The sequence below is a fragment of the Hipposideros armiger genome, unplaced genomic scaffold (genome assembly GCF_001890085.2).
Source record: "Hipposideros armiger isolate ML-2016 unplaced genomic scaffold, ASM189008v1 scaffold_82, whole genome shotgun sequence".
Taxonomy (NCBI): Eukaryota; Metazoa; Chordata; class Mammalia; order Chiroptera; family Hipposideridae; genus Hipposideros; species Hipposideros armiger.
The window spans coordinates 3,021,593-3,048,260 of NW_017731432.1; the positions used below are offsets into that span (position 1 = coordinate 3,021,593).

Below are 26,668 nucleotides of genomic sequence, written 5' to 3' on the forward strand. Positions count from 1 at the left end.
GCGTGGGGCGCAGTCACCCTCCTGGCTCTCGCGTCCCTCCTCTCCTGCTGTGGAGTATTGAGCTGGGTTAGATGTAGGGAGTTGCCAGCTTCGGTGAAATTCAAAGCTTGTTCTGAGGACATTTATACAATAGGAATTATCCCCCAAACTAATATGTGAGGCAAAAACTGTATGTTTACCCACTGCAGAGTCCCCAGCTCACGTGAGGGGCCCAGTATGTCCCTGCTGAGGGAGGGAGGAAGGCAAGCAGGCAGGCAGCTACGTCTCTGTGTCTGCAGTATATTAGTGTTGGGGAAACAGGCAAGGCAGAGGTTTGAGTGCTGCTGATTTCCAGATCCGAACTCCAGCCCAGTTTCCTCTCTGGAGCTCTAAATCCCCCACCTTTCATGCTCCCCAAATGAATGCATTTTCTTCCCACCAAACCTTGTTTCTCCACCTGTGTTCTCCATCCATGGTGAATGATATCACCCTCCACCCAGTGATTCAAGTCAGAAAGCTGGGAGTCATCCTTTCTCCTTCCTGTTTCACAGAAATGTCCTGCCTAAGAAATGTGGAGGTTTGAGCCCAAGTGGGTGGGCTGGTTCTCTTTGCCTCTTCCACTGCCCATGCCCTTGTGCTAAGCACCCTTCCTAGAGACAAAGACAGACAGGCGTGTGCTACTCCCAGTTGGGAAACAGGCTCCTGTAGGACTTAGTGGTTTGTCCTAACACTTCAACGCCCCCCATCCCCACCCTGACAACTCAGCATAGAGACCGAGGACCTAAGCGAGCCTGAGTTTCAGAGCACCCGTGTCCCTGGAAACCCAGACCCTGGCCTGGAGATCTCTCTGACAGACGTCTGCCAGCTCAGAGGAGAGGCACACGATGCCCTTCATAGCCTCATCCAGGTGGGGAGCTTGGTGAGGGTAGAAGAGGGGTAGAGTCCTGCCTACATGGGGGGCAGTGTTCTCTCCTGGGTTGGGGATGTGGAGGTGTCCGTTCTAGGGTAGCAGGTAGTGTGCTGAGGGGCGGCTGACATTATAGCCTCCTTCTAACCCCCAAACAGGAGAAGTTCCTGGAAATCAGTGGTCTCCACTTCCGCACTGTGCCCTCCAATCCCCACTACTTCTTCTATTGCCCTCCGTCCAGCAGGCGAGAGGTGAGCGGCTTTTCCTCTTACCTCCCTTCTTCCCCTGATGTGTGTCCTAGAGGTCCCAACTGGCCCACCTGGATCCACTTGACTTTTGGTTCCCCGAGGCCTGAATGTGGCTTTTGTCCTGCCTTGGATCAAGCTGTCTCTTTTTTTTGCTCAGGATGAGGGCCCCCGGGACACAATAGACAGAAAAATCAGTGACCTGGAGTTTTCAGAGGCTGAGCTCATGGGAGAAGAAGGTGTGTGGGCAAGTGGCAAGAGGTGGGGAAGGCTGCTTCAAGCCAGGGTTCAGGAGCCTTTACTGCCCTCCTCCCCCACTGACCACGCAACATGCACCTCTAGGAGACACATCTGCCTGCTGTGTGGTCACTGAGAGTGACCCAGAGCTGGAGGTGGAATACCGAGAGAGCCGTGAGCCGGACTTGGGGCCTGCTGGGCTCGACTCCGCCTCACTGTCAGATGCAGACACTGTGAACCCGGATGAAGACTCCTTCAGTATCCTCGGGGGCGACTCACCCACTGGGCCTGAGAGCCTCGTGCATGACCTGCCCCCGCTCTTCCTGCACCTCACGTGCTCCGTGCGGCTGCGTGGGCAGCACAGCTCAGTACCTGTGTACAGCCTGCCCACCTGCCTGGGTGAGTTTGGGGGTGTTCAGGGGAGGGCCACAGGTCCCAGTATAGCCTGTCTGCCTGCCTATCTGGGGGTGGGGGAGAGTCTATGGGTATAACTCTTCAGCACTGAGAACTTGGAATCTACACTTGTCCTGGGACCTCCAGCAACCCCTAACTTTTCTTCTCTCCCAGGCCAGGTGCTTTCTAGTCTGGAGGGCCCCCCAATTGGGGGCCGAGTGCCCCTGAGGGACCTCAGTGTCACTTTGGATGTCTTTGTGCTGACCTTGCCGCTGGAAGTGGAGCTCCCCCCGACCTCGGACCCTCAGCACCACCGGTGTGGCAGCAAGTTTGGTGGGGGGACCTGGGGCCTTGTTGGGGTAGGGGGACCATTAAGGAATCTAGGGGCACTTGAGGACTAAGGGCACCTGAAGTATTCTAAGAAAGGAGTGCTGAGGAGGTCGTAGGAGGATATTAGCTGCTGACCTTTGACCTTTGCTCCCACCTGTTCAGGTCAACATCTGAGAGCAGTACTTCATTCCCAAGATCTCCAGGGCAACCATCATCTTTAAGGTCGGATGATGGCCTGGGGCCCCCACTGCCACCCCCGGAAGAAGACAGGTACTTTCTTTTCCCCCTCTCAGAGTTCCTTGCCCCAGCTCAGTTTTATTTTCTGGAAACTAGTATCTAAACCTTTCTTCCAATTAGGCACCCAGGATTGTCCAGTTTGGCCGCACCCCACAGACTGGCTATTGAGACCACCATGAGTGAGGTGAGGGCCTTCCCTACCCTAACCTGAGTGACAGCCCCCAACACTGTAACTGATACCCTTTCCATCATATCAGTGAGGTAAGGCACCCCTTTATTCTGAGATCGAAGTGAGAGCTCAGTCTGTGAGGCCAAGTATTTTCCAGTTTCTTCTAGTCTAGGAGTGAGGGCATGCCCAGTCAGCAAGGGAAATGCCCTTCGCCACTTCCTGGATTGCCCTCTGATTGTAGATCCGCTGGTTGCTGGAGGATGAGATGGTGGGGGCACTCCGAAGAGGGGGCATCCCCCAGAGCCCTGCCCTGCACCGCGCGGCGGCCCACATCCATAGCTCTCCGGGACGCTCCACCTGCCTCCGCCAAACTCTGCCACTGAGCTTTGTGTTTGGGCCAGAGCGTTCCCTCACACAGTTCAAGGAGGTATGCTGCTCTCAGAATACTCCCTGGGCACCTTGGGGCCCGCCCTTCCCTGGACTCTAGATACAGAACTGGAAGGCCCTCTCTTGGTTTGAGTCCCTAAAATTATCCTCCTGCCCACCTCTTCACCACATTGTCCCTCACCCCATGCCTGGAAGCCCAACTAAGTGGGAACAGACCCAGCTCCCAGCCCTGCCACTGGCCCGTGGAACCTTAGGCAAGTCACAGAACCTTTTCAGACCTCAGCAATAGGGATGCTGGGGTCTGCTTCATGAGGCGGTTGTGAGGGCCTGATGAGGGAGTGTGGGGTACCACGAATAAGGAGGGCTGCTCCTGCCTAAACTGTGACCTTGGCTCCTGCTCCCCAGGAGTTCCGTCGGCTCCACCTCCCTGGCCATGTTCTTCTTGAGGATCCTGACAGTGGCTTCTTCTTTGTGGCCGTTGGCCAACAGCCGGGTGAGTCCCATGCGGTGCCCCCTTCAGCAACCTGGGCTTGGCACAGTCATGAGGACAGGGCTGAAGCCATCGAAGGGGAGGTGAGTCTTTCCGGGGCTGACCTGGAAATGGCGGGGGTGGTGGTGGGTGTGTGGGGCCTGGACTCATCCCTGACTTCCTCCCTTCAGGCCCTGATAGCCAGCCCCCAAGCCCCTGGCTCCCCAGAGGACTCTGAAGGCCCCTCCCTCGTCAGTCTGCCCAGCCTGCCACAGGGAGGTAAGAGAGGACGTGGGCAGCAGAGTCTGGGGCCAAGACCCGGGACTTGTACATCCCTGGCTCTGCTTCCGTTTTTGGAAGGTGGTCCTAAGTGGGATGGAGAGAAACTCCAGGCATTTACTTCTCTTCACAGGAAGCCAGCCTGTGCCCAGCCGGGGACTAAGCCTCATGTCCAGTCAGGGAAGTGTAGACTCAGACCACCTAGGTAAGTGGGGGCAGGGGGTGAAGGACTCGAAGCGGATGGAAAGTGGACTGAAGACTGCACAGCAAAAGGTCTGGGCAGGGGGCATCAGAAGGGACTAACCTTGAGCCTGATGCACTTGGAGGCTCAGATGAGCCTAAGGATGGAGTTGAACTTCAGCACATTTGACACAGGTTATGATGGTGGCAGCAGTGGCTCAGACAGTGAGGGTCCCAATGAGACCCTGGGTGAGAAGGCCCCCTTCACATTGCGGACCCCACCTGGGCCGGCACCTCCACAGCCTTCGCTCTCAGGCCTCCCTGGGCCCTGCCTGCCTGACTTCTGGCTCATCGTACGGATACTGCAGGACCGTGTGGAAGTGTATGCACACGCACGGTATGTAGAAGCCAGGGCCCTGCATCCTGACTGATGTCAGCTGCTTTTCCCTGGTTCCACAACACCCCCTGTGGAATGTTATTAAAAAGCAAGACATGGGACTGAAGGTTTGGGTGGGGGTCTGACTTGTTTTCTAAGGCTGGGGGCTCCTGACCACTTCCCACTGGTTATAGCAAATCATGTCACTCTGCTTTCCTAAAGGACTTGAAAAGCTGATGGGGATTTTGGCTCCTTGCCAAGCATTAAGGACATCTACAGTTCAGAGCAGCTTCAGAAGTTGATATATAAAACTAAGGAATAATGGGCACTATTTAACAAGTGCTTACTAGGTGGCAGGCACTGTTCTAAGCATTTTACCTGGATCAGCTCATTTAATTTATATAACTGCCATACAAAGTAGTATTATCCTCATGGAATGAATGAAGAAACTCAGGCACAGGTAAGTTAAGCACTTTCCCAAGGTCACATTTAGAAAGTAGCAGAGCCGGAATTCACACCTAGGCATCTGGTTAAACACTGCTCTGTCTCAGGTGGGGTGGGGTTGAGAGAAGGGAAGACTACCATTCTGGTAAAGAAGTTCTGAGAATAAAGAAGAGGTGAGCTGCATGATGGAGGCTTCAGTGGTGCCCACATGGAGGCTGGAGAGGCAAGCGTGGAGAGCATTGCTACTGAGAATTTCTCCTTTCCCACTTCACATCGTATTTACTTCCCTCTGTCCAGTCTTACTTCCTTTTCATGCTTCCTCTTGGCTGCAGCTCCCATCACCTCCTCCCAACTTCCTCCCCACTGCAATTCTGTATCTAATCTATTCCTCCTTCCTAGGAGCCTGATTCGAGAGGATGGGGGGCCAGGCACCGAGTGTCGCCACCTGCAGCAGCTCCTGGTGAGGCGAGTCGGGGAGATCTGCAGGGAGGTCAACCAGGTAAGGGACGGCAGGGACAGAACTCTCCAGGCATGTGACACAGTCCAGACGAGGAAGGAGTTTCCAGAAACTTGACCTTCAGAGGCTGTTGACCCATCTTCTACATTTTCTTTGACCCCCAAGTTCCTGGGATGCTATTACTCGCCAGACTCCCCACAAACTAGGCAATGCTCCTTAACCCACCCCCGGCACTGTGGGTTTTTCTTATACCTTCCCAGGGACAATGAGGTGTTCCCTCTCATTGCTCTGTGCTGGTATTAGGGATATACTAGGAAACAAGGCAGAGGGAACCCCTGACTCTGGAGCTTGTGTCGAGTGCGGGAGATGGACATTAAACAACTAAATCACACAAATTGTTTATTACAATGGTGAAGACTGCTACAAAGGAAAAGGAGAGACTGCTGTGAGAGCATACAACAGGATCTGACCACCTGAAGTGTCAGGGAAAGCTTCTTAGAAGCGACGTTTAAGCTGAGGCCTGGAGGAGGATGAGCAGACTCTGGCAAAGAGGAGGGACCAGAGTTCCTCACGGGTTCAGCGCTCAGAGCCCTGAGCCCAGTGACTGTCAGATACCCTCCCAGACCCTCCCAGTGATTACCGATGCTCTCTGTGACCTCTGACCCCAGTGATAATGGGCATTCTCTCTGGCCTTTGATCACCTCTCACCACCACCACCACCAGTTTATGAGGGGATATTCCAGGTCCCTGATACCTTGCTCCTTCTCCCAGCGGCTGCTTCTTCAGGACCTTCATGACAGTCACGTGTGTAATTCTCTTCTCGTGGCCGAGAGTGAAGAAGATCTGTGGCGCAGCGAGACCCCCTTCCACTCCCGTCAGCGGCTACCACTGCCCAGCGATGGTGAGGTCCCACCCAGGAGCCTCCCTCACCGAAGGGGTGCTGTGGCCCTTTTCCTTTATCGAAGACTTTGGTGAGAAGCTGAGGACAGAGTTACTATCACTTTGTCATCAGTGGCAAGCAATACAGGGAGAGCAAGGAGGAGAGGACACAAAAGGATCATTGCATTTGGCTGTTTCAGGTTCATCAGTGATTTTAATGAAAATACTTTAAGTGGACAGATCGAAATGCACATCAGAGGAAGTTAAAAAGTGAAAGGATGTTAGATGGGTGGGGCAGAGAAAAGCTACTCTTTCCAGCGGCTTGGCTGTGATGCAAGAGACAAAAATAGATATGGCAGGAACTAAAGGAAGTGGAGGGCAATGCAGGAATTTTAAAGTAAGGTAAGACTTGAGTACATTTATGTTCCACATCAAAAGAGCCAGTAGAGAGGGAGAGGTTGAAGAATACAGGAAAGAAGACGTCATGGAAGGGCCACTGGCTGTGACCCGTCTTCCTAAGGTCCTGCCTCTGCCTGGCCATCTTTCCTCTGCAGCATGATAGACAGGGTCAAAGGGGGACTGGGTAGACGAATAGGCCAGTTCATAGATGAGAGAAGACCAGAGGGGAACCTGAGGCTCAGTAGGAGGATTTGCCTTGTGATTGGCTGTCTCTTCAGATAGGCAGGCACAGGACCCACCGCATTGGGATTTCTGAGATTTCTATTCATCGTTAGGAAACATTCATCATTAGGAAACATACTCAAGATGGTGTTGGACGTCCCCACACTTCTGCTCCCTTTTCTCACTCTGGATGACCTCTTGCCCCAACTCATAGAGGAAAGCCAAATCATGCCATTTCTTTGCAGTTAGTTCTCCCTTCTGGTTTAAAAGTAAAATCAGACCACTCCTCAATTTTAACATTCTCAGCAAGTCTGTAGGTGAACGTTCCTTGACAGCTCAGGAGAGTGCCTCTCTCAGCACATCCTGCGATGTATTCCATATCAAAGAATTCCCATAATTAGTGGGCTTCCCAGGGCTCTGATGGCATCTTCCGCAAATTGAGCATGAGCTAGGACAGCCAGCACTTTTTCTTTACAGTGATTTCCAGCAGTCTGAAATGTCAGACCAGTCAGAACCCAGACACAGCCCTTTCTCATTTAGTCTCCATGTGGTTTCTCTGAAGCCCTTAGCAACCAGCATTCTATTCCAGACTCTGCAGCCTCTTGGGTTTCCTATGCACTGCTCACATCTGATAGCAGCTTCTCGGGGAAACCAAATTGCCACCTTTGGACAACTGGAAGGTTCCTTGTCAACCTGCACACCTGGAAAGGGTTGACCAAGGCATTGGACTGTGGCTGTGGGCTCTTGCATACCACCATGCTGCCCTTTGGGTTCTTTGGGATAGCTGTCCTACAAAGCACAGGACGTAGTTTTTCCTACGCTATAGCGGGTGCGTGTAAGCAGTCATACCTTTTGGTTTAATGGAGTTATTGTAACTCCCAACAGATGGGATATATATGCTATGATGTATATTGTGACAGGGTTACAGTATCTTGGCATTATCTTCAGGATTTTCTCATGCTTTGCCTTTCCTGACACTTCTTAGTTCCTTCACTACGTCTCCCTGAGATAGTTCTGAAAACTTTGTGCTATGTATGACCTGTCTTCCAAGAGCGTGGTCCTGCCTTGTTACCCCAAATGACCGTCTTTCTCCTGCAGAGGGGAATAGACAGGGCTGAGGAGCCGGGGGAATGAGGATGAGTAGACCAGTTCACAGGGGAGAAGTCTGTGAGGGCAGAGGGCTGTGTCCCATTTCTGATCCACTGTCTCCCTCCCCCCCACAGATTATGCTGCTGATGAGAGCTGTGCACCCCGAGGGTACCTAGCAGCCACAATGCAGTTTGTCCCTGGCCATTTCTCTTGTGACGTTGTGTGGGGAACCGTGATTCGAGTCCATTCACGCCTCAAAATGGGGCCCAGCATGGGGGTCTCTCGGGGTATGTGATGACACGAGAGGGCGGGTGGAGTGTGGAGGGGGATCAAGAAAAGGGAGTTTCCTGAGTCTCTGTTACTCCCACAGCCATCCAGGCCCTGCGCTCTGTGCTCAATGCCTTCTCGGTGGTGAACCGGAAGAATATGTTTGTTTATCAGGAGAGAGCAACAAAGGCTGTGTACTATCTTCGGTATGTGGGCCCAGGGAAGACGGGATAAAGCATGGGTTAAGGATGGCGCGGGAGGGGGTATGTCCAAAGACTTTGCCACTCTTTCCCAGGCTCCTGGAGACATCCTGCAGTGAGCGGCCGTGGGAAGGCGATACCCTGCCCCACTCCCTAGCTCTGTCCCGAAGCCAGGAGCCCATCTACTCTGAGGAAGCCTCGGCATGTATCCCCCGACTCCCTGCTGCCCTGTGGGTACTCCCGCAGACTTTGTTCCCTGCAGCCAGGTCCTGACCGCAGTTTCCCTGCAGGGTCCTCGTTCTCCCCTGGACATGACTTGTAGCCGCAGTTCAGATGCTGCTCGCCCTGTGGGCCAGGTGGACAGACATATCCAGCTGCTGGTGCATGGCGTAGGGCAGGCAGGTAAGGATTGCAGGGGATGGGGAAGAGAGTGTCCAGATGAGGTCCCAGAATCCTTCTCTTGGAGCCTTCCTACTCCAGATCATGCTACGCTCTGGGCTTCCCTCTAGTAGGAGCTGGGTGGGAAGGGACACCCAGGGAGGGTGAGGCCTATAGTTGATTGAAATGCAGCTAGGGGAAGAGAGGTCATTAAAGTGGACACCCAGGTATCTCGCCTGGGTGATTGTGTGGATAGATGGTGGTCCCACTGGCTGGATACCAGGGGTGAGTGTGAGGCGAAGGTGATAGGTTCGATTTGAGGTAGGTTACGCCTGAGGTGTCTGTTAGGCAACTGGATTTTCCAGCTGACATTATGGCCCAGTTAATGTGTACTAGGTCTTGGGCTAAGATTGTTACTTATGAGGTAGATGCTGCTATTTCCGTTTTATGGCTGAGGGCACTGCGGCTTTGAGAGATAAGACACTTGTCCACAGACACACAGTGAGCAGCTTGGCGGAACTAGAACCCAGTGCTGGCTGCTCTAGTGTATGGGAGAATGTTTGTGCCTGGGTTTAAGGGCTGGTCTGGGGTAGCTGGATCCTTTGCCGGTGTCTCTACCTTCCTACCATATCTATGTAAAGGTCCCGAGATCACAGATGAGCTAGTGCGGGTTCTGCGTCGGCGCCTGGATGAGGCCACTCTGGACGTCATCACAGTCATGCTTGTTCGGAACTGCAAGCTGACACCAGCTGACGTGGAGGTCAGCGCCCTCCCAGACTTCAGCATCCGTCCATGGCAAAGCCACAGTCACAGGGACAGTCTCAGCCGGAACCTGTTCATTCAGCTCTGACACCCCTCCCCACTCTCTGCAGTTCATCCAGCCCCCCGGAAGCCTGCCCTCAGAGGTGCTGCATCTGGCCCTGCCCCCGTCCTGCAGGCCCTGGCTGCCTGCCCTGGCCTGGTACCTCCGGCAGAACCTGCTCATATTCCTACACTCTCCCAAGTACACAGACAGCAACAGCCGGAACCACTTCCAGGTGAGATTTCACCTGCCTCTGTCTACACCCACGTGCACCCAGGCCTTTCCCCACACACACAGACACCCTTACTGTGTAACTCTTTTCCACAGATGCCCCATGTGTACCTTTGCCCATGTACTGTGTACACTCATGCCCCCCACACACACCTTTATCACCTACCTGTGTCTTCCTGTGTTCCTGTCCCCCATTCCCCACTGTGGACACCCATTCCCCGATGGCTTTTGTCCCTTTGCCAGTCTTAATGCTCTGGCTGTTCTCTCCCCAGCACCCACTCCCACCACAGGGCAGCCTCCCTGACTTGGACATCTACTTGTATAACAAGCCTGGTGGACAGGGCACTGGCGGCAAAGGTACAGTGTAGGGCACCGCGAGGTGTGGGAAAGCCTTTCCTGTCTCGTGGCTGGAGGGTCTTTCCCACCCTTGCAGCTGAGGAGGATCTGGTTGGGGGGAAGGGGGTCTGGAAGTTCCAGACCTGAGTCTGCCTGTGGATTTCTACCCAGGGGTCGCCTGCATCACTCTAGCTTTTGTGGACGAGGAGGGGGCCCCCATCTCACTGGCATCATGGTCCCCCTCATCTCCGGGGCCCCCCGACCTAATGCAAGAGGAGGAATTTGAACAACTGACCCAGGTCACTCGCTGCCCAGTCGTGCCGGACAGTTCTTCAGGTGGGGCAGTTTGGTCAGAGGAAGGGGGTTCAATTAATGCTGTGGAAACTAGGGGCACCCTCAAGTGACCCCCATTCTTTCCTTCAGCTCAGAGTGGAGCCCCACGGCTTCGACTAGATGTGTGGGAAAAGGGGAACATCAGTATTGTGCAGCTGGAGGAGAAACTCCGAGGAGCAGCTCGTCAGGCCCTGGCCGACGCCATCATGGAGCTGAGGCTGCTGCCACCCTCGTTATGCACGGAGGACACATCCCCAGGTATGTGGGGGCCAGAGAACATCGCAGATCCAGGCAAGATGGTGCTTCAGGTCAGGATGCAGTATGGAGGAAGACATCACAGAGGCCTCCTCTAAAATACACTCACAGTTGTCCATTGCCTTCCCTGCATCAGCAAGGTGATCCACTGGCAGAAACATATGCATGCTTAGGGCTACCCACTTAGAGAGGGGACTGTCACCAGGAACTCACTTCACACAAACACATGCAGCCATGCACCATCACTTATATATACCATCATTCACTGACAGAGTAAGTGGTAAGTCACTGTCATACTAGTCTTGGGACTAGGTCGTCTGGAATGGGGATTGATGGTGAATGACGGGAGTCTGTAATGTCTGGTGCCAACAGGAAGTCTCAGGAGCGGGTCGTTGGAAACCAAGAGCCCTGCAGGCCGCGCTAGCACCTTCCCCCCTGGCCCTGGCCCTGGGGAGCCTGTGACTCCCCCGAGCAAAGCTGGCCGGCGTAGCTTCTGGGATATGCTGGTAATGGGAGAATGGGAGGAAGTGGTGAAGCTGACACCTACTTTCTTGCCTGCCTCCTAGCTCCCCCTGAACTCCCCTAGAGGCCTTGCCTCAGATCTCCTGTTACGTAAAACTACTCTGCCCCTTGGGTTGGCATTTTCAGAAGGTGGCAAGTTCTCAGTGATATAGAGAGAGCCTTGGCTTATTAAGTGCTTTCACCTCCACTTTTCTTACCGGATCCTCACAGCCTTCAGGATAAGCAGGGCTTTTACCAGTGAGGCATCCGGAGCTCAGGAGAGTTGAGTAGCCGGCCCAAGGTTGCTTAGTCAGTCCCCCGTGCCCGTAAAGCCAGGGCCTGACCCTGGGCCTCCCAATCCTCCAGACTTTTCTTACCCTTCCACAATGCCTCCGTCCTCTACCCTGTTCCCCTTTCCAATAGCCCCTTCTCACTCACTGCATTGCTCCCCAGAGTAAAACAGAATCTGGGGACTTGGGTTCCCCCAAAACAACTGATGACATTGTCCTGGATCGGCCAGAAGACACTCGGGGCCGGAGGCGTCACAAAACTGAAAATGTTCGGACTCCCGGTGGAACTGAGCGGGCACCAGGCCCAGATTCTGGAGCCCAGAGACAAAGGTGTGTATGTGTGTCGTGTCTTGGAGGTGTGGTGTGAAGTCCCAGGTTGTATTGGTTTGTGTAAACACACTTGTCATGTATGGATGCACGGTTCTAACTCCTGCTGTGTCTTCAGACGCCGGACCGTGCAGCTAGAGGAGGGCGAGGCGGGGACCCTGCAGCCTGTGTTTGCTCATGTTATTCAGCGCTGGATGGAGTTCATGGTTCAGATTGGTGAGACCCTGGCCCCCCGTCTCCCATAATGAACCCCGTGGCCTGGTCCCCATCCCTCAGCCCCACTGTGACTTCTCTGCCCTGGATCTAGGATGTGCCTCAGTGTCCAGGAGCTCCACCTACATGGTGTCCCGGTTCCTTCTTCCATCCATCCTGTCTGAGTTCACCAATCTGGTCACCTCAATGGCTGGAGACACTAGTGTTCGCATCTTTGAGCAGCATTTGTGAGTTTGGGGTCTCATGAAAGCTGAGCTAGGAGAGGTGGAGGCCTAGATCCAGGGAAGCGATGGCCAGTGGATGGGGCCATGGATGGTCTGCTTTGTATGCGTCCCTTCCTCCCACTAGGGCTTCAGAGCCAGACATCTTCAGTCCTTGTTCACTCGGACAGCTGGGCCCAACTCCCCGCCCAGCAGCTGAGTGGCACCTGCTGCTTCTGGGAAGGAACTTCTTGCAATGGAGGAGACCAACCCAGCAGGGTGAGGGCATGGCCTAGGGAAGGCTGGGTTTAGAGGGACTGATGGGGCAGCCTCGGACCCTGCGGGGCCAGGGTGGAATTGAGGGGATCTGTCTCCAGACCCCATTGTTCCTCTCCCCCACCCTGTAGCTGCCAAAGCCCTGCAGCGCTTCGAGCCAGGAGGTGATGGGAGCTCAGGGCGAAATGCTCCGCGGCAGAGGTTCTTGCTGCTGGAGGTCGTGGACAAGAAGGTAGATGTGGGTTAGGGACTGGGTGGGAGAAGGGGTTCTGTGGTCTCACTGACTGACTCCTGACTTGTAGCTACAGCTGCTGACGTACAACTGGGCTCCGGACCTGGGGGCAGCACTGGGCCGAGCACTGGGCCGCCTCGTGCAGTGGCAGAACGCACGCGCCCATCTCATCTTCTGCCTCCTCAGCCAGAAGCTTGGACTTTTCCATCATTATGGCCAGTTGGACTTCCCAGTGCGGGATGAAAAGGTGCCTGCTGCTCAGGCTCCCTCCTCTAGTTCTGGCTCCTGAGGGGTCAGTTTAAGGAAGTACCAACCCTGAAGCAGGGAAGAGGGGACAGACTGAGGGCAGAGAGCGTGAGGAGGGAGAGTCTGAGTGAGGAGGCCATGGGGTGGGAGAGGTCTGAGGGCGAAGGCCATGAACCCATTGTGAGGCTCCATCTCTCTCAGGAGCCAAACCCGTTCCTGCTGCCATCCATGGAAGCAGAGACTCTCATCCGGAGTGCAAGCCCCCCTCTGAGCCGTGAGCAGGGTCGGCTGAGTGGGTCTTCTCGGGGTGGGGGCCCCCTTCCCCTGGACACATTCCCCTTCGATGAGGCCCTGAGGGATATCACAGCCGCCCGCCCCAGCTCTTCACTCGGCCCTGTGCCCAGACCTCCCGATCCCGTCACCTACCATGGACAACAGTTCCTGGAGATCAAGATGACAGAGCGCAGAGGTGAGGACACTGGGCTGGACAGTGGGCAAGGGCAATCTGTGGAGTCTGGGAGGGAGAGAGGCGGCAGGTCCTGGGGGACACTACTAATGCCTCTAACCCCCAGAACTGGAGCGCCAGATGAAGATGGAGAACCTATTTGTAACCTGGCAGCAGCGTTCCGCCCCAGCCAGCATGCCCATCAGTGTGAGTGGCCCAAACCCGCATCCTCCAGGAGCACCCTGTGACACTTCCCTGATCAGTGCTCGTGCTCACTGCCCCATCTCCCCAGGCCGGGGAGCTGGAGACCCTGAAGCAGTCGTCCCGCCTGGTGCATTACTGCGCAACAGCCCTGCTCTTCGATCCAGCTGCCTGGCTGCATGGGCCCCCGGAGACCTGTGGGCCGCCTGAGGGGCAGGTGAGGCTCAAAGACTCCTAGATTTCTCCCTTGGGGCTTCCCTTTACCCCACAGTGATCTCCGTTCCTCCACCCCCAGTAGGGTGGTTGACAGTAGGTCCAGCTTGCCTTAATCTCCACTCCCACAGCGGCGCCATCGCCCTGAGTCAGGGCCTGGGAGCCGGGAGGCCCCTGCAAGCTGTGAATCCTTGGATGTGCCTCCGCCAGGCGCCCGTGAGGAGCCGTGGCTGAAGGAGCTGAGCCTGGCTTTCCTGCAACAGTATGTGCAGTATCTGCAGAGCATGGGCTTTGCGCTGGTGCCACTGCGGCCTCCCTCGCCCGCCCGCAGGTGAGGCCCCACATGCCCTTCCTGTCTTCACATGGGTCCCACATGGACAGCTCAGGCCTTGTGCACGTTCATCCTGCTAGGCCAGCACACACATGTGAGGATCTTGGACACTTCCGTGCAGCCCTCACACATCTCGTGGAACTCACAGAGCTATGTGCATTCTCACAGAGCTCATGCCCACACACGTCTTACATCCACAATCCACACACGTGGATCTGGTACACACATTCAAGCTTCCAGACCTGGGTCTTTTTTTTTTTTTTTTTTAGCTGAGCCATCCTGCCACCTGTTGGCAGCTCAGCAGCAGCTCAGCTCAGCTCGGGCCGGGCATCGAACCGCTGTTGCTCAGAACTCAAACTCTTGAGTGAACTCTTAACCAACTGAGCCACTCGGCCGGTCCTTAGACCTTAGACCTGGGTCTTAATGATTGCTGTCCTGACCACCCCACTTACCCCTCCTGAGATTTTACATGGGTCCTGACCCAGGAAATCCTTTCCTCGCCAAGGTTAGTTGTCTTTTTCGCCAAGGACACCTACACTGGGCCTGCTTGCATCACTGTCCTCTGGCCTCTTGGTCATGTTCCCTCACTGGCCAGTAGTGACAGGTCTGAGTCTTGGAAAGTAGGCAGCCCATCTGTCACCACCTTCCATCTCCCCAGAGCTCAGTGACAAGTCCACAACCACCTTTTCCTTCTGTATCACATCTCAAACTCTTGTTTCTGTGGCCCTGCTCTACACTCTTCTCAACAGCTGAGCCTCTAGAGTCTGTGTTCCCAGTCCCTTCCCAGTGGCTGATGGGAAACTATCTGTTCACATTATACACACTTACTTTCGTGTCTCTGGATTTGTGAGTTTATTTTCTCCCTCCTCTCTATTTTCAGTTTGATGCCTTTTCAAGCTAGTAAATGTAATTATACTTCCTTACTCAAGATACCTCCTTGGCCCTGAAAGCCAGTTCCGACTCCTTAGTGTTCCTGTAACCAGCTCTCCACCTCCCAGACCTCCCCTCTTTTCTAGGCCTTAGGAAGGGAGGACAGGCCCGTGTCTCTGGGACCCCACCCCTCATCTCTCACCCCAAGGAGCTTTCCACCTTGCTGCCCTTGACAGCCAGGTCCCAGCTGTAGGAGCTTTTCTGCAAATCCAGTTTGCTTACTTTCCATTCAGTTTTGATCTCCTCAGAAATCTGAATTCCTTTTTAAAACAAAAAACACACTAGATTTAAAAATACGTTTCTAGAGCAAAATTTCAAGTCAGGCCTTCCTCTGTCACCGATCTTTAACTATCACCAATCACTAGTTAGGTCTTATCCCTATTTGACTGAGGATTAAATGGGACATTTCGTCTCACCAGAGGCTTAGACCCCTCCAGCAAGAGTTCTGGCGGGCTGTACCATCCGAGTGTAATGAGTGGGTCCCGCTGGCCCTTTCTGTTTTGCCCTCGTTCACAGTACCTTCTCTGCTTCTCTTCTCCCTTGGCCTTGGAGTGGAGAAAGGAAGAACAGTAGGCCTGTGAAACACTGAAAGTGCCCTTCCCGTCAAGAGAGAACCCCTTTTCCCTCTCAGAGGGAAGTACCTACCCAGGAGATCAAGCATATCCTTGAACTTTCCTGATGAAATCTCAGATGTACCTACCTTCTCCCCTCTCACCCTCCCCTGCTGCCCCCAGTAAACCAACATCTCCATCCCCTCATGGGTGTCCCCCATAGTTTCAGCAGCATCTCTGGCGCTACCTTCATCCTCTTCCCTGGTAGAGAGAGGCCTGCTCATCTCCCCGCTGAGCACGGCTCCCACTCCCCTTAAAGCAGCAGCGGCTGTGGAGAGAGCCCTGCCCCGCAGTCTAGACCCGGACTCTAGCCTCAACCGTGCCACTTACTCACTGTGGTACCCCGGGCAGGTTCTTCCTCTCCCCAGTCCTGTCTCCTCCAAAATAATTCCGCATGAACTAGATGGTGAGTCTGACAGCCATAATCCTTCATCCCACTGGCCTGCCTCATCCTCTTATCCCTCTTCCTTTTCTGCAGCACCAGCCGGCTGCGGGCCATGGCTATCCTTGGAACAGAGGGTCGGGGCTCCTTCTCCTGCCCTAAAACCAAGACTGATGGGAGCCCCAAGGTAACACATCATCATGTACCTTCCCCAACAGTGATTCAGTGATGCCCCAGACACCAGTGTCATTAAGCCTGAATTATTTCCCCAGGTCCTGAGGTCAGTAACCCTGGGTAATGGCTGAGCTCATTGATCCCAGCCTGACACCATTAAAGTCAGTGACTCAAGGGACTTCCCTGCTGGCCCGAGGCTGGTGAACCCCCAACCCTTGCCTCTGAATCCATCTTTTTCCTTTCTTCAGAGCACAGGCTCTCCAGTCACCACGTACCACCTGCAGCGGGCACTGCCCGGGGGCATCATCCTCATGGAGCTGGCTTTCCAGGTGAGCAGGAGGAGAACTGAGTGGGGAGAGCCAGTCCTCCTGTCACTTGCACTCCTGACCTCATCCTCACCCTCTCTCCAGGGCTGTTACTTCTGTGTCAAACAGTTTGCCCTGGAGTGTTCCCGAATCCCCATGGGGCAAGCCGTCAACTCTCAGGTATGTGGTGGAGACAGAGGAATATGGGGTCTCAGGCATAGTAAGTGCATCCCTAGTGTGCTGCGGCCAGTGAAAGCAATGCAGAGGCAGTCTGGCCCAGGCACACTCTGGTGCTGCAGGCTGGCTAGTCAGTGGTCATTCTGGTGACTGGACCGTCCACCAGTCTCACTCTGTAGGTAGTCCGTCCAGAGCTGTATTCAGCTATAGCAAGAGGGCAGAAGGCAGTCCAGCACAAGTGGCCATTCTGGTACTGACAGTAGCCAGCACTGTGGTCCATCCAGAACCATAGATGGTTAGACAGTGAGGACATCTGAGCGGGTAATCTGACACATGGGTACGTCGGTGCCACAGGCAGTCCTGGCCTAATCTAGAGCTGGAGACAGCCTGACATTGTCAGTGTAGTCACTGTCACTTAAAATGTGGACTAGAGTTCCCATCCACACAGCATACCCGTTACCTAGTTGTTATTTATGCCTCTGTCTGTTTGCCTCAAAGCAGGACCTCTGTGTCCCATGAGGGCCAGGCACTCAGGAGTGCTCAGAATGAGTGAGAGGGTCGAGTGAGGTCAGGGACCTGACGCCCTCTGTATCTGAGTTCGTGCAGCTCCGTCAGGTTGTTCCGCATGTCATGTGAGGGCCTGTGCCCTCTGTGTGGCTCACATTTCGTTTCTGAGAGACCAGGATCAGCCTGGCCCCCCTCTGCTGCCCTCCAGTCCAGATAGTAGACTCCTCTCATACCTGGACAGCTCACATCCTGCCCATAGGGTTGCGTTTGACTTGGGTGTGGATACCTAATCCAGTCATCACAGGATAATGTGATCCAGAAAATCTTGATGACTTTATATGCAGGAACCTACTCGGGCCAGAGTGTTAAGAAGGGAGCTATGGATAGGCAGGTACTCTTTCACACGTGGCGGTAGTAATGGCGGGAAGGACCCACCGCCATTACTCTTTTGAGCTTCCTGAAGTCCTTTTGGCTTCTCTTCCCCCTGATCCCCATCCAGCTTGGCTCTCTCTGCCCCTACTTACCTAATCTCTAAGCCTACTTGAATTCTAAATTGCTTTATTATTGCTATTGTTTACTAAGTGCTTAGTATATACACTAAGTGAAGAGGAGTTTTACTCCTACTATACAGATCAGGAAACAGGTTCATAGCCGGTCAGGAATCTGCCTCAGGGCACACAGCTAGTCGGGGCCAGTACTGGGTCTCTGACTCTGAGGCTCATCCTTGGTTACTGCAGTTTATTACCCTGCCTCTAACTTTACAAAGACCTTTACTTTATCTCCATGTTAGATAAGGAAACTGAATCAGAGAGATTGTAACCTACCCAAAGTCATGCAGCTACTCTGACTCCGAGGCCATCGCTTCTTCTACAGTTTTATTTCCTTTCCTATTAACTCCTAGGCCCAGTGCCCCCCGGAAGTGGTCATGTAGATCCGGCCATTCTAGCACCACAGATCCAACTGTTAACACACTTTCAGTAATGGCGATTTCCACCAAGAGAAGCATCAGCTCCGTCTGTGCCTTCCCTTCTTCCTGCATCAGTGGTTCAGTCATCCATTCATTGGCAGATGAGTTAGAGGAGGCCCACCCTGGCCTAGCCGTGGCAGGATGACCAGATGAAGCTTTATGAATGAGGAGTTAGCTGGGTTTGGGGATCAGGGAGAGCAGCATTCCAGGCAAAGAAACAGCAGGTACAAAAGTGTAGAGAGAATATGTGATGTACTTGGGAAGAGCACACAGTTTGATGGGAAAATAAAGCTGGAGGGATGGGAAGGGGCCAGGAAAAGCTTCCTGATGGTAAATACACACCTGCATACCCTGACCACCTGTTTAAAACAGCAACCGCTTCACCTACTGGATTTTCCATAACACCACCTTCTAACGTGTTCTGTGCTCATATACTGTCTGATGTCTATTGTCTTACCTCCCTGCCACTTGGATGTAAGCTCCTTGCGGGAATGGGTTTATTCCTGTGTCCCAGTGTATATCCCCAGCACCTAGAACAGTACCAGGCACAAATTCAATAAGGAGTTGTTGCATCAGTGAATCTGTGCCAGGCTTTAGTAGAATCTGCAATACGGAGTAAAAAGGCCCATCTTCTCAAGTGGTCAGTTTCATGAAAACAGAGTTACAAATACAGTATAAAAAAGAGACTATAACAGACTATAACGAGGAGGGCTTCTCAGAGAAGCTATTCTGGCAGAGGGGTCCCCCAGCAACGGTTAATTTTGAGCTGTCTTTTCCCATGTGAGAGCGAGGGGAATGGGAGTACTGTACAGCCTGTGCCATCTCCTCCTGACCCAGCCCCTGCCGCCTCCCCAGCTGTCCATGCTGTTCACAGAGGAGTGCGACAAAGTGCGGGACCTGATGCACGTGCACTCATTCAGCTATGACTTCCACCTGCGCCTCGTGCACCAACATGTGCTGGGCGCCCACCTGGTGCTGAGGCACGGCTACCACCTCACCACCTTCCTGCGACACTTCCTGGCTCACCACCCTGACGGGCCCCACTTCGGCCGCAATCACATTTACCAAGGTCGGTGCCCAAGGTTCAAGCCAGTGAACCTGAAAAAAAACAGGCCACACGGTGTCTCCAGGCCATGGCCGCTGGGACCACTTCCCAGGGCCAGACCTCGTCTCTGTATCCCATATTGTTAATCGCCTCATAGCATTTGAACCCTGTCCCCACATCTCTGTCTTAACTTCTTCACAGTCTGTTTCATAGCAAAGTTTAGACTTTGTGTACCCTGCCCTCTGTCTGTCCTGAGCCACTTTGTCCCATCTCAATGTTCCATAGGACCTCAGGAACTCCCCAGAAAGGGAGAGTCAGTCTCCCTGTCAGTCACAGCCTTTGGGACTCTTCACCCCTCAACCCCCCAGATCAGTGTGTCTGTCCCAGGCTCATTGTCTCCTGTAACTTGCTCTTAGGGACACTGGAGCTCCCTACACCACTCATTGCTGCCCACCAGCTGTACAACTATGTGGCTGACCATGCCAGCTCCTACCACATGAAGCCATTGCGGATGGCCCGGCCAGGGGGCCCGGAACATAATGAATACGCCCTGGTGTCGGCGTGGCACAGGTAAGGCGGAGAGGGCACATCCACACGCACTCTGGTGGAACTGTGGTCAAGGCCATCCTCGCAGCAGGGAGACCCGTGTTTTCCTGGGCAGAAGGGGTGAGGTTGGCTTTATTAGAATCTCAGGGTTGACATCTCATCCCCACCGCACAGCTCTGGCTCCTACCTGGACTCTGAGGGACTTCGTCACCAGGATGACTTTGATGTGTCGCTGCTTGTCTGTCACTGTGCTGCACCCTTTGAGGAACAAGGAGAGGCAGAGCGACATGTTCTGCGGTCAGCAGATCCCCCACCCTGAACGTGCCTGTTGCCCAGCCTGCCCCCTGCCCTTGCCCTATGTCTCCTGCTGTAGCCACCACACTCCTGTCCCTCTCCCCACCTCAGGCTGCAGTTCTTCGTGGTGCTTACCAGCCAACGAGAGCTCTTCCCCAGACTCACTGCTGACATGCGCCGGTTCCGGAAGCCACCCAGACTGCCCCCTGAGCCAGAGGCTCCTGGGAGCTCAGTGGGTAGCCCTAAGGAGGCCTCGGGGATTGGTCTGGCCCCCGGACCAGCTCCTCTGTTCCCCCCACTGGCTGCAGAGGTGGGCGTGGCCCGGGCACGGCTGGCTCAGCTGGTACGGCTAGCTGGAGGGCACTGCCGCAGGGACACCCTGTGGAAACGCCTCTTCTTACTGGAGCCACCAGGGCCTGATCGGCTGCGGCTTGGGGGGCGCCTGGCTCTAGCCGAGCTGGAAGAGCTCCTAGAAGCAGTGCATGCCAAGTCCATTGGGGACATCGACCCCCAGCTGGTAAGTCTGTGGGTTCCAAGAGGGGCTGGGATGGTTGTTAGGAATTCCATGAGCAGCCAGGAAGGAGGGTGCAGGGGTCTCAGAGGTGGCGCTGGGACAGCAGATCTGTGGATGCTCCCCCAGGACTGCTTCCTGTCTATGACCGTCTCCTGGTACCAGAGCCTGATCAAGGTTCTCCTAAGCCGCTTTCCCCAGAGCTGTCGTCATTTCCAGAGCCCAGACTTGGGAACTCAATACCTGGTAAGTCCCTTGGACCCTCCTCTGCAAGGGGAGACTCGGCAATCCCCATCAGAGAGCTGACAGGTGTCCCATCAAGGAGCTCCAGCCTGACCGAACAAGCTCTGCTCTGGAGAGACGCCTAGATGGGATGGGATTGCACAGATAGACTAAAACCCTGGGAGCCCTGAGCATGGAGCCACGCCTGTGACTCACTGAGGACATCCCAGAGCTCTGCCTTCAGTGGCTCACAGAAACAAGCTTTGGCTAGGGATCTGAGGGCCAAGCTCTGGAACCTCATCAGTGGTTGGTCTTGGAGGCTGCAGTCCCAGAAAGGACCTTTTGGGCTTTCAAGCTTCATTACCCAAAGTGTGGCCCTCACACCAGCAGCATCGAAATGCACTCAGGCCCTACTCCAGACCCACTGACTCAGAACCTACTTTTAAGCCCAATCCCCAGGTGATTCATGTGCACATCAGAGGTTGAAAGCACTGCTGGGAAGGACAGGTAGAGAGAAAGGAGCTATGGTGCCCGGCCCGCACGTGGGGATTAAGAGACTAGAGAAATGGACCTAGTGAGAGTAGAAGTCCAGCAAAGGAGACATTCAAAAGATTTTAAAAGAAGAAGCAGTTGTCCTGCAGCCTAATGCTTGTGGGGAAGATTAGTTTGAAGGTGTCCTGGCAGGTTGTCCAGGGAAGCCGAGTTCGGTAGGGCAAGGCTGCAGGAGTGTGGACTGCTCTGAGCAGATGGGGGCTCCGGGAAGCGGTGGGAATGCTGATGTAGGACTGTGCTTGGGAAGGCTGATGAGCTCAGTCTGAGGCCATACGGACCTTCTAGGACCACAGTCCAAGTTGATGTGGACATCGGGGATTGGCGCTCAGAAGAGAGATCTAAGCAGCATCTGTATGAATAGGGGGGTCACTGCAGCCCCAGCAGTGAAAAATCACTCAAGGGAGAGATGGCAAAGCTGAGCATTAGGGACAGACAGACATGAGAGGACAGTCCTAGGGGAGGTCAGAGAGATACAAGACCCAGACAGGACAGGAGGTGAGGAAGGGTCGTGTCAGGGTCGAGAACTCCCCTTCATTGCTGGGCTTCAGTGCCAGCTTTGTGCAAGGCCTCTAGATAGACGACTTCAGGAACCTTCCAATCAAGGCCCCTCCCTTCATTCTGATGAGGCTAGACAGGCTGACCAGGGGCCAGGGAGGATGAGGACTGAGGTTCAATTTGGAGATGAGGTTCTGGGTGACAGTTGCAGATGGAGTCAGCTGTAGTGATGGAAGCAGGCCTTCCTCAGTGTGGTCCCACTTCCAGGATGCCCTCAAGGAGGGTCTTTGCCCCCTTAGGTGAGACAAGCCTCACTCCCCGTCTCATTTTTGTCTTTTGCACAGGTTGTGCTGAATCAGAAGTTCACTGACTGTTTTGTGCTAGTGTTTCTGGATTCCCACTTGGGAAAGACGGTGAGAACCGGGGTGAGGTGAGGGGCTTTGTTTCAGCCTAGTGGGAGGCTGTTTTCCAAATGCTCCACGCGAGTCTAATGAGGTTGGGGTGCCTACCCTGCCCTCCTCTCACCACTGTACCCCGACCGTATTCCCCACAGTCTCTGACAGTGGTTTTCCGAGAGCCCTTCCCAGTACAGCCCCAGGACAGCGAGAGCCCCCCTGCCCAGCTGGTGTCCACCTATCACCACCTTGAGTCCGTCATCAACACAGCCTGTTTCACCCTCTGGACCCGTCTCCTCTGAGGAATGGACCACTGAATGTCACTGTTCCTTGAATCATGGACCTCTAAGACTGCCCACTCAAAGCAGTACTGACCAGCCTTTCTGTGCCCCAGCGCAAGCCCAGACACTGAGGCTTTGTGAATATATCGGGGGGTTCTGCAGCCCCAGCCTGGCAGCAGGGGCTGCCCTCCCAAAACACTTACAGCTTCTGACCAGCCCAGAGCTTCAGAGGGTGAGGTGAACTCCTGGACATGCCCATCTCCTCTCAGGACCCTGGGCCCTTCCAGAAGGGGACTCCTCCCTACTCACCTCGAGGAGTCCCAGCAATTCTTCGCACCAGGTGGCAAGCGCTCACTCACCCGAGAGCTCCTGTGCCGGAATCCTGCCCCCGTCTTTGCCGTCAGCCACCCGCCTCCCACGTTGAGCCCTCTGATGTTCATTTCCCACTGGGACATCACTGCTGGACATTGCCATTGAGATAAGATACCTTGGTTCCAATCCCAGCTCTACCTTTGAAGCACCAGTGACAATGGGCAAATCCCTTTGTTCTCGGACCCTTGGTGTCTCATTTATACATAAGGAGGTGGGCTCAAAGCTCTCCCATCTCCATAGCAACACTGGCACAAACTGGAGGACTTGAGCATGAGCTGTGTCCCTTCTCAACAGGAGGGAAGCGACCCAGAGAAACTGAAGTGTTAGACACTGTGTGTCCCCCTCCCCCAATAACATACACGTATGAAAATGTTCAGCAGGTTGTCTTTAATTCAGAGACTCAGGATGCTCAACTCACTGTCCCAAAAAAGCATGTGGATGGAGTGCAGGACCTCACTGGCCAGCCTGTGGGTGGCCCCGCCTATCCCAGTAGGAGCGCAGCCAACTCAAGCCCTCCACTGTGTCTCCTGAGGGGAGAGGGAGGCAGTGGCATCTCAACCCATGAGGAGGAAAACAGCCCTTGTCCGATACCTGCCCCTCCAGTGCTCCGTTCTCCGGGGCCAGACCTGGAGCTTCAGCCCACCCCCTCACCTTGAGGCTGGTACTCGCAGCCTACAAAGCCTTTGTAGCCTTCATCTTCCAGCAGTTGGAATAGATAGGGGAAGTTCAGCTCTCCAGAGCTGCCAGGTTCCCCCCGGCCTGGGACCTGTGCCACCTGCACATGCCCTGGGGACAGGTAAGAGCAGATGTGGGCCCAGGCTCCTGCTGAGGCCTGAGGGACACATGTCGGGGGTTGGAAGAATGGGAAGACAGAAGCAGCAGCATAGCAGACCAGGAAGGAGCAGAGAAAGGGACCCTCTCACCAACGATGGGCAGGAACTCCCGGATGTTTCCTGTCAGGTTCCCATCCATGATCTGCCAGTGGAATATGTCCTGGGGCAGAGACGACTAGTCAGAGAACCCTCAGGCCCCACCATTCTTCCCAGATTTGGAGAACATGGGCCCTCTGAGAAGTACTCCCTTTTTTCCACTTACCATTTGTAACTGGAGGTTGGATCGTCCAACCTTCCGTAAGATGGCTGCCGCTGGAAAGAAAACAGGAGGGGGACCATGAGACTGAGAGAGAGCGCAAGAGTCAGAGACAGGAGGTGGCACTGGGCTGGGGGTCCTACCCTGCTGGGGCGTATCCAGGAAGTACCGGGGGTCAGTGATGCGGGTGTTAATGGGCTCCAACAGTCCCACGAGGTTCTCCTAGCACCATGTTGGATCCATGAATAGAGCTCTTCTCCCCAGGTTTGTCCCCCATCTTTCAGCCACTGGTCAAGCCCCTCACTAGTCCCTGTGACCTGGGCCAGGGGCCAGGGGCCAGTCTTGTGCCTCACTGCTCTCCACACTGCACCCCCCTGCACACACACATTCATGTAAGTATGTGTGTCTGTTTTCATTGCCATCTCACCCGAGCCAAAACCTCAGCCGCATGTCTCAGGTTATCCAGAAAAACTGTCTCCATTTCACCCCTGACTGCTGCTCGATCAGCACCCTGGGGTACTCGGCCGGCCATCAGGTGAATCCTGTGGGGAAAATGGGCCTGGAGTGGGCTGTGGAGTCCATCGCAGAAGCAGAGCCTTCACTCCCTCAGCTCCCTGTGTGCACCTCCTTCTAGCTGTCATGCGACCATGCCGGCCCTCCCATCCCCCAGGTCTCTAGTCCGTACCACCTGGCCCTGATGCTCAGGCCTCAGACACTCCCGTGTCAGCCTAAGGCCACGACTTCTCCCACCCCTTCTGAGGGTCCACCTAACCTGCTCAGAGACCTCAGTCCCTCACGGAGTCCATCCAGTACTTCCAACCTCTCCTTTTCCCTTGTCCTCAGCCTATAAACATGCTTAAGTCTCACCTTTTAGAAGTTATTTTGACCTTGACCCATCTCAAGAAGTCCATACTGCTTGTCTCTGCTTCTTGCATCTGTCTTAGCTCCTTCCCATCTGGTTTCTGCCCACCACCCCCACTAATGACCCCTCGTTGTCAGCTCCTTCTCAGCCTATTTGCCCTGCAGGATTTGACATTTGATCAGCCCCTTGGAGCTTCCACCTTCTCCCATCACCACCTGATCTTTCTCAGCCACATCCAACCTGGACAAGCTACCTCTCCAGCCTCATGAACTCTGCTGAACACTCGCCACTGCATCCCCGCCTGGAATGCTCCTTACATCAAACAAATGCCCACTCCTCAAGACCCGGTTCAACATCAGTGCCCGTAGGAAGCTTTCTCTGATCCCAGACAGGTGCCTGGTCTGCTCCCACAGCCACAGTGAATTGACCCGTCCTCAAATGGATACCTCCACCATTTATGTTTACTTTGCTCTCACCCCGGTCAGACTGAGCTCCCAGCATGGGACCCCACAGGAAAGGAGCATGAAAGAGTTGCCAACTGAGAATAACATACAACACATAACATATTGTAGAAAGGACCGCGACTGCAGGGGTGGAGAAGAGCCAGTGCGCTCGGACTCCTGAGCCTCTCCAACACTTGGTGTCTTCTCCCAGACCCCAAACCACGTGCAGCAGGGTCTTGGGTCATAGATGGGGAGGAGGGCAGAAGAAGATACCTGGGACAGCCCAGAGCCTTGGCGTACAGCACAGCCTGCTCCAGCCCCTCTCGTAAGGCCGCCTGCCTCCCGGGAACGGCCCCCAGCCCCATTTCCCCCTTCTCTCGGTCTCCTGCGGAGAGAATGGACCTCAGCCCGCGGCTAGGGCCCCTGGCCCCCCCCCCGGTCCCGGCCGGGCCCCCAGAGCGCACCGGGGGGCGTGTTGATCAGCACCAGCTGTAGCCCCGCTTCTCGCGCCGCGCGCACCAGCGCCTCCGGCGTCTCAGCGTAAGGCCAGCCGATCTCAGCAGCCTTGAAACCCGCGTTGCCCGCAGCCCGCAGCCGCGCGGGGAGGCCGGGCAATTCGGGGAACAACCACGACACATTGGCCGAGAAGCGCAGCGGAGCCATGGCCGAGGGGTAGCAAGGGCGCCGGGCAGAGTCCGCGGTGGCCGGAAGACGGAAGCTGGGCGGGGCGCCGGAGAGGGCGCGTTGGGAGCTTGCGGAGACACCCTGGGAGCCAGGCCCAGGTCGGCCGATTGGGGGCGCGCTGGCGCCGCGAGTGGGGCCCCCAGCGCTCTGCGGGCCTTTTTTGGTTAGAAAAGCAACGTGTTGTGAAAACCTTGGACAGCCCAGAAAAGTGAAATACAGAGGGTACCAAAAGTGTATACACATTTTAAGAGAGGAAAAAACTGTATTAAAATTACTCTGATAGTAACCACTTTGAGCACCTCTTGAAATGGCATAAGTCAAACATGACTTGTATTTATCTTTTGTTATTGGTATATATTGAGTATTATAATTTTAATAGTTTTTCCTTTCTTAAAAAGTGTATACATTTTTTTGGCACCCTCTGTATCACAAAAGAGGAGAAAGGGAAGCTCCGGGAGAGCCAAGGGGGCCAAGCAGAGCAGCTTGTACCGGACTTAAGCAGGGCGTAGGTGGAGAGCCAAGGCACCCATTTGGCTGAGGCTGGGGGTGGCAGGAAACAGCCAGCTTGCCTCCAGGGCCCAGTTAAAATGAAGGAATGGGACTTCATACAAATACTTAGTATTTTTTTAAAAACAGCATCCATTCATCATGGAACATTTGAAAGCGGTATAACGAAATAAAGAACATTGAAACCAACAGTTATCATATACCACTCACCCGTTAACTTTCCCTTACAGATTAAAAAATAAATGTGCAGGGTTTTTTTCTTGGAAAATTCTAATTATGCTGTATATGCGGTTTTATGGCCTGCTTGTCATTTAATATTATTTGTGAGCATTTCCCTGTTCTAAAACATAAAATTCAAATAT

At 54.5% G+C, this 26,668-nt stretch overlaps 2 protein-coding genes across 4 annotated transcripts in view; one reads left to right on the plus strand and one right to left on the minus strand.

Moving 5' to 3' along the window:
- SZT2 (SZT2 subunit of KICSTOR complex) overlaps positions 1 to 23,097 on the plus strand; it is a 50,649-nt gene extending 27,552 nt beyond the window's left edge. For 2 of the 3 annotated variants that reach the window (XM_019643801.1, XM_019643803.1), the window contains 44 exons: positions 745 to 886; positions 1,045 to 1,137; positions 1,292 to 1,370; positions 1,474 to 1,767; positions 1,936 to 2,077; positions 2,254 to 2,361; positions 2,449 to 2,512; positions 2,739 to 2,924; positions 3,290 to 3,457; positions 3,545 to 3,632; positions 3,766 to 3,837; positions 4,008 to 4,209; positions 5,032 to 5,131; positions 5,861 to 5,990; positions 7,813 to 7,965; positions 8,049 to 8,151; positions 8,241 to 8,346; positions 8,436 to 8,547; positions 9,165 to 9,283; positions 9,396 to 9,560; positions 9,829 to 9,913; positions 10,064 to 10,228; positions 10,316 to 10,483; positions 10,853 to 10,986; positions 11,435 to 11,601; positions 11,717 to 11,814; positions 11,906 to 12,038; positions 12,160 to 12,290; positions 12,419 to 12,519; positions 12,590 to 12,766; positions 12,967 to 13,234; positions 13,338 to 13,417; positions 13,503 to 13,628; positions 13,756 to 13,955; positions 15,975 to 16,065; positions 16,301 to 16,381; positions 16,463 to 16,537; positions 18,864 to 19,077; positions 19,470 to 19,623; positions 19,774 to 19,896; positions 20,005 to 20,410; positions 20,534 to 20,650; positions 22,018 to 22,086; positions 22,227 to 23,097. In XM_019643801.1, the coding sequence (XP_019499346.1) occupies positions 745 to 886; positions 1,045 to 1,137; positions 1,292 to 1,370; positions 1,474 to 1,767; positions 1,936 to 2,077; positions 2,254 to 2,361; positions 2,449 to 2,512; positions 2,739 to 2,924; positions 3,290 to 3,457; positions 3,545 to 3,632; positions 3,766 to 3,837; positions 4,008 to 4,209; positions 5,032 to 5,131; positions 5,861 to 5,990; positions 7,813 to 7,965; positions 8,049 to 8,151; positions 8,241 to 8,346; positions 8,436 to 8,547; positions 9,165 to 9,283; positions 9,396 to 9,560; positions 9,829 to 9,913; positions 10,064 to 10,228; positions 10,316 to 10,483; positions 10,853 to 10,986; positions 11,435 to 11,601; positions 11,717 to 11,814; positions 11,906 to 12,038; positions 12,160 to 12,290; positions 12,419 to 12,519; positions 12,590 to 12,766; positions 12,967 to 13,234; positions 13,338 to 13,417; positions 13,503 to 13,628; positions 13,756 to 13,955; positions 15,975 to 16,065; positions 16,301 to 16,381; positions 16,463 to 16,537; positions 18,864 to 19,077; positions 19,470 to 19,623; positions 19,774 to 19,896; positions 20,005 to 20,410; positions 20,534 to 20,650; positions 22,018 to 22,086; positions 22,227 to 22,370 (6,133 nt within the window). In that variant the 3' untranslated portion in view covers positions 22,371 to 23,097. Of the gene's footprint in view, positions 1 to 744; positions 887 to 1,044; positions 1,138 to 1,291; positions 1,371 to 1,473; positions 1,768 to 1,935; positions 2,078 to 2,253; positions 2,362 to 2,448; positions 2,513 to 2,738; positions 2,925 to 3,289; positions 3,458 to 3,544; positions 3,633 to 3,765; positions 3,838 to 4,007; positions 4,210 to 5,031; positions 5,132 to 5,860; positions 5,991 to 7,812; positions 7,966 to 8,048; positions 8,152 to 8,240; positions 8,347 to 8,435; positions 8,548 to 9,164; positions 9,284 to 9,395; positions 9,561 to 9,828; positions 9,914 to 10,063; positions 10,229 to 10,315; positions 10,484 to 10,852; positions 10,987 to 11,434; positions 11,602 to 11,716; positions 11,815 to 11,905; positions 12,039 to 12,159; positions 12,291 to 12,418; positions 12,520 to 12,589; positions 12,767 to 12,966; positions 13,235 to 13,337; positions 13,418 to 13,502; positions 13,629 to 13,755; positions 13,956 to 15,974; positions 16,066 to 16,300; positions 16,382 to 16,462; positions 16,538 to 17,942; positions 18,231 to 18,863; positions 19,078 to 19,469; positions 19,624 to 19,773; positions 19,897 to 20,004; positions 20,411 to 20,533; positions 20,651 to 22,017; positions 22,087 to 22,226 lie in introns of those variants that run through there. The other variant, XM_019643802.1, reaches the window with a different exon arrangement.
- On the minus strand, positions 23,089 to 25,873 carry HYI (hydroxypyruvate isomerase (putative)). Its single transcript, XM_019643804.1, has 8 exons — positions 25,580 to 25,873; positions 25,389 to 25,500; positions 24,238 to 24,352; positions 23,954 to 24,032; positions 23,817 to 23,866; positions 23,645 to 23,714; positions 23,373 to 23,507; positions 23,089 to 23,248 (listed from the first exon to the last, which is right to left on the minus strand). The coding sequence occupies exons 1-8, from the start codon at positions 25,776 to 25,778 to the stop codon at positions 23,175 to 23,177; spliced, it is 834 nt and encodes a 277-aa protein (XP_019499349.1). The 5' UTR covers positions 25,779 to 25,873; the 3' UTR covers positions 23,089 to 23,174.
- Between the last annotated feature and the right edge of the window lie 795 nt (positions 25,874 to 26,668).

Excerpts from the sequence above, each read along its gene's own strand:
- HYI (XM_019643804.1), bottom strand. The coding sequence starts at position 25,778 with ATGGCTCCGCTGCGCTTCTCGGCCAATGTGTCGTGGTTGTTCCCCGAA. Across the intron at positions 24,033-24,237 it reads CGGCTGAGGTTTTGGCTCGG|GAGAACCTCGTGGGACTGTT; the intron begins GTGAGATGGCAA and ends ACATGGTGCTAG. Across the intron at positions 23,508-23,644 it reads GGAGTTCCTGCCCATCGTTG|GGCATGTGCAGGTGGCACAG; the intron begins GTGAGAGGGTCC and ends ACCTGTCCCCAG.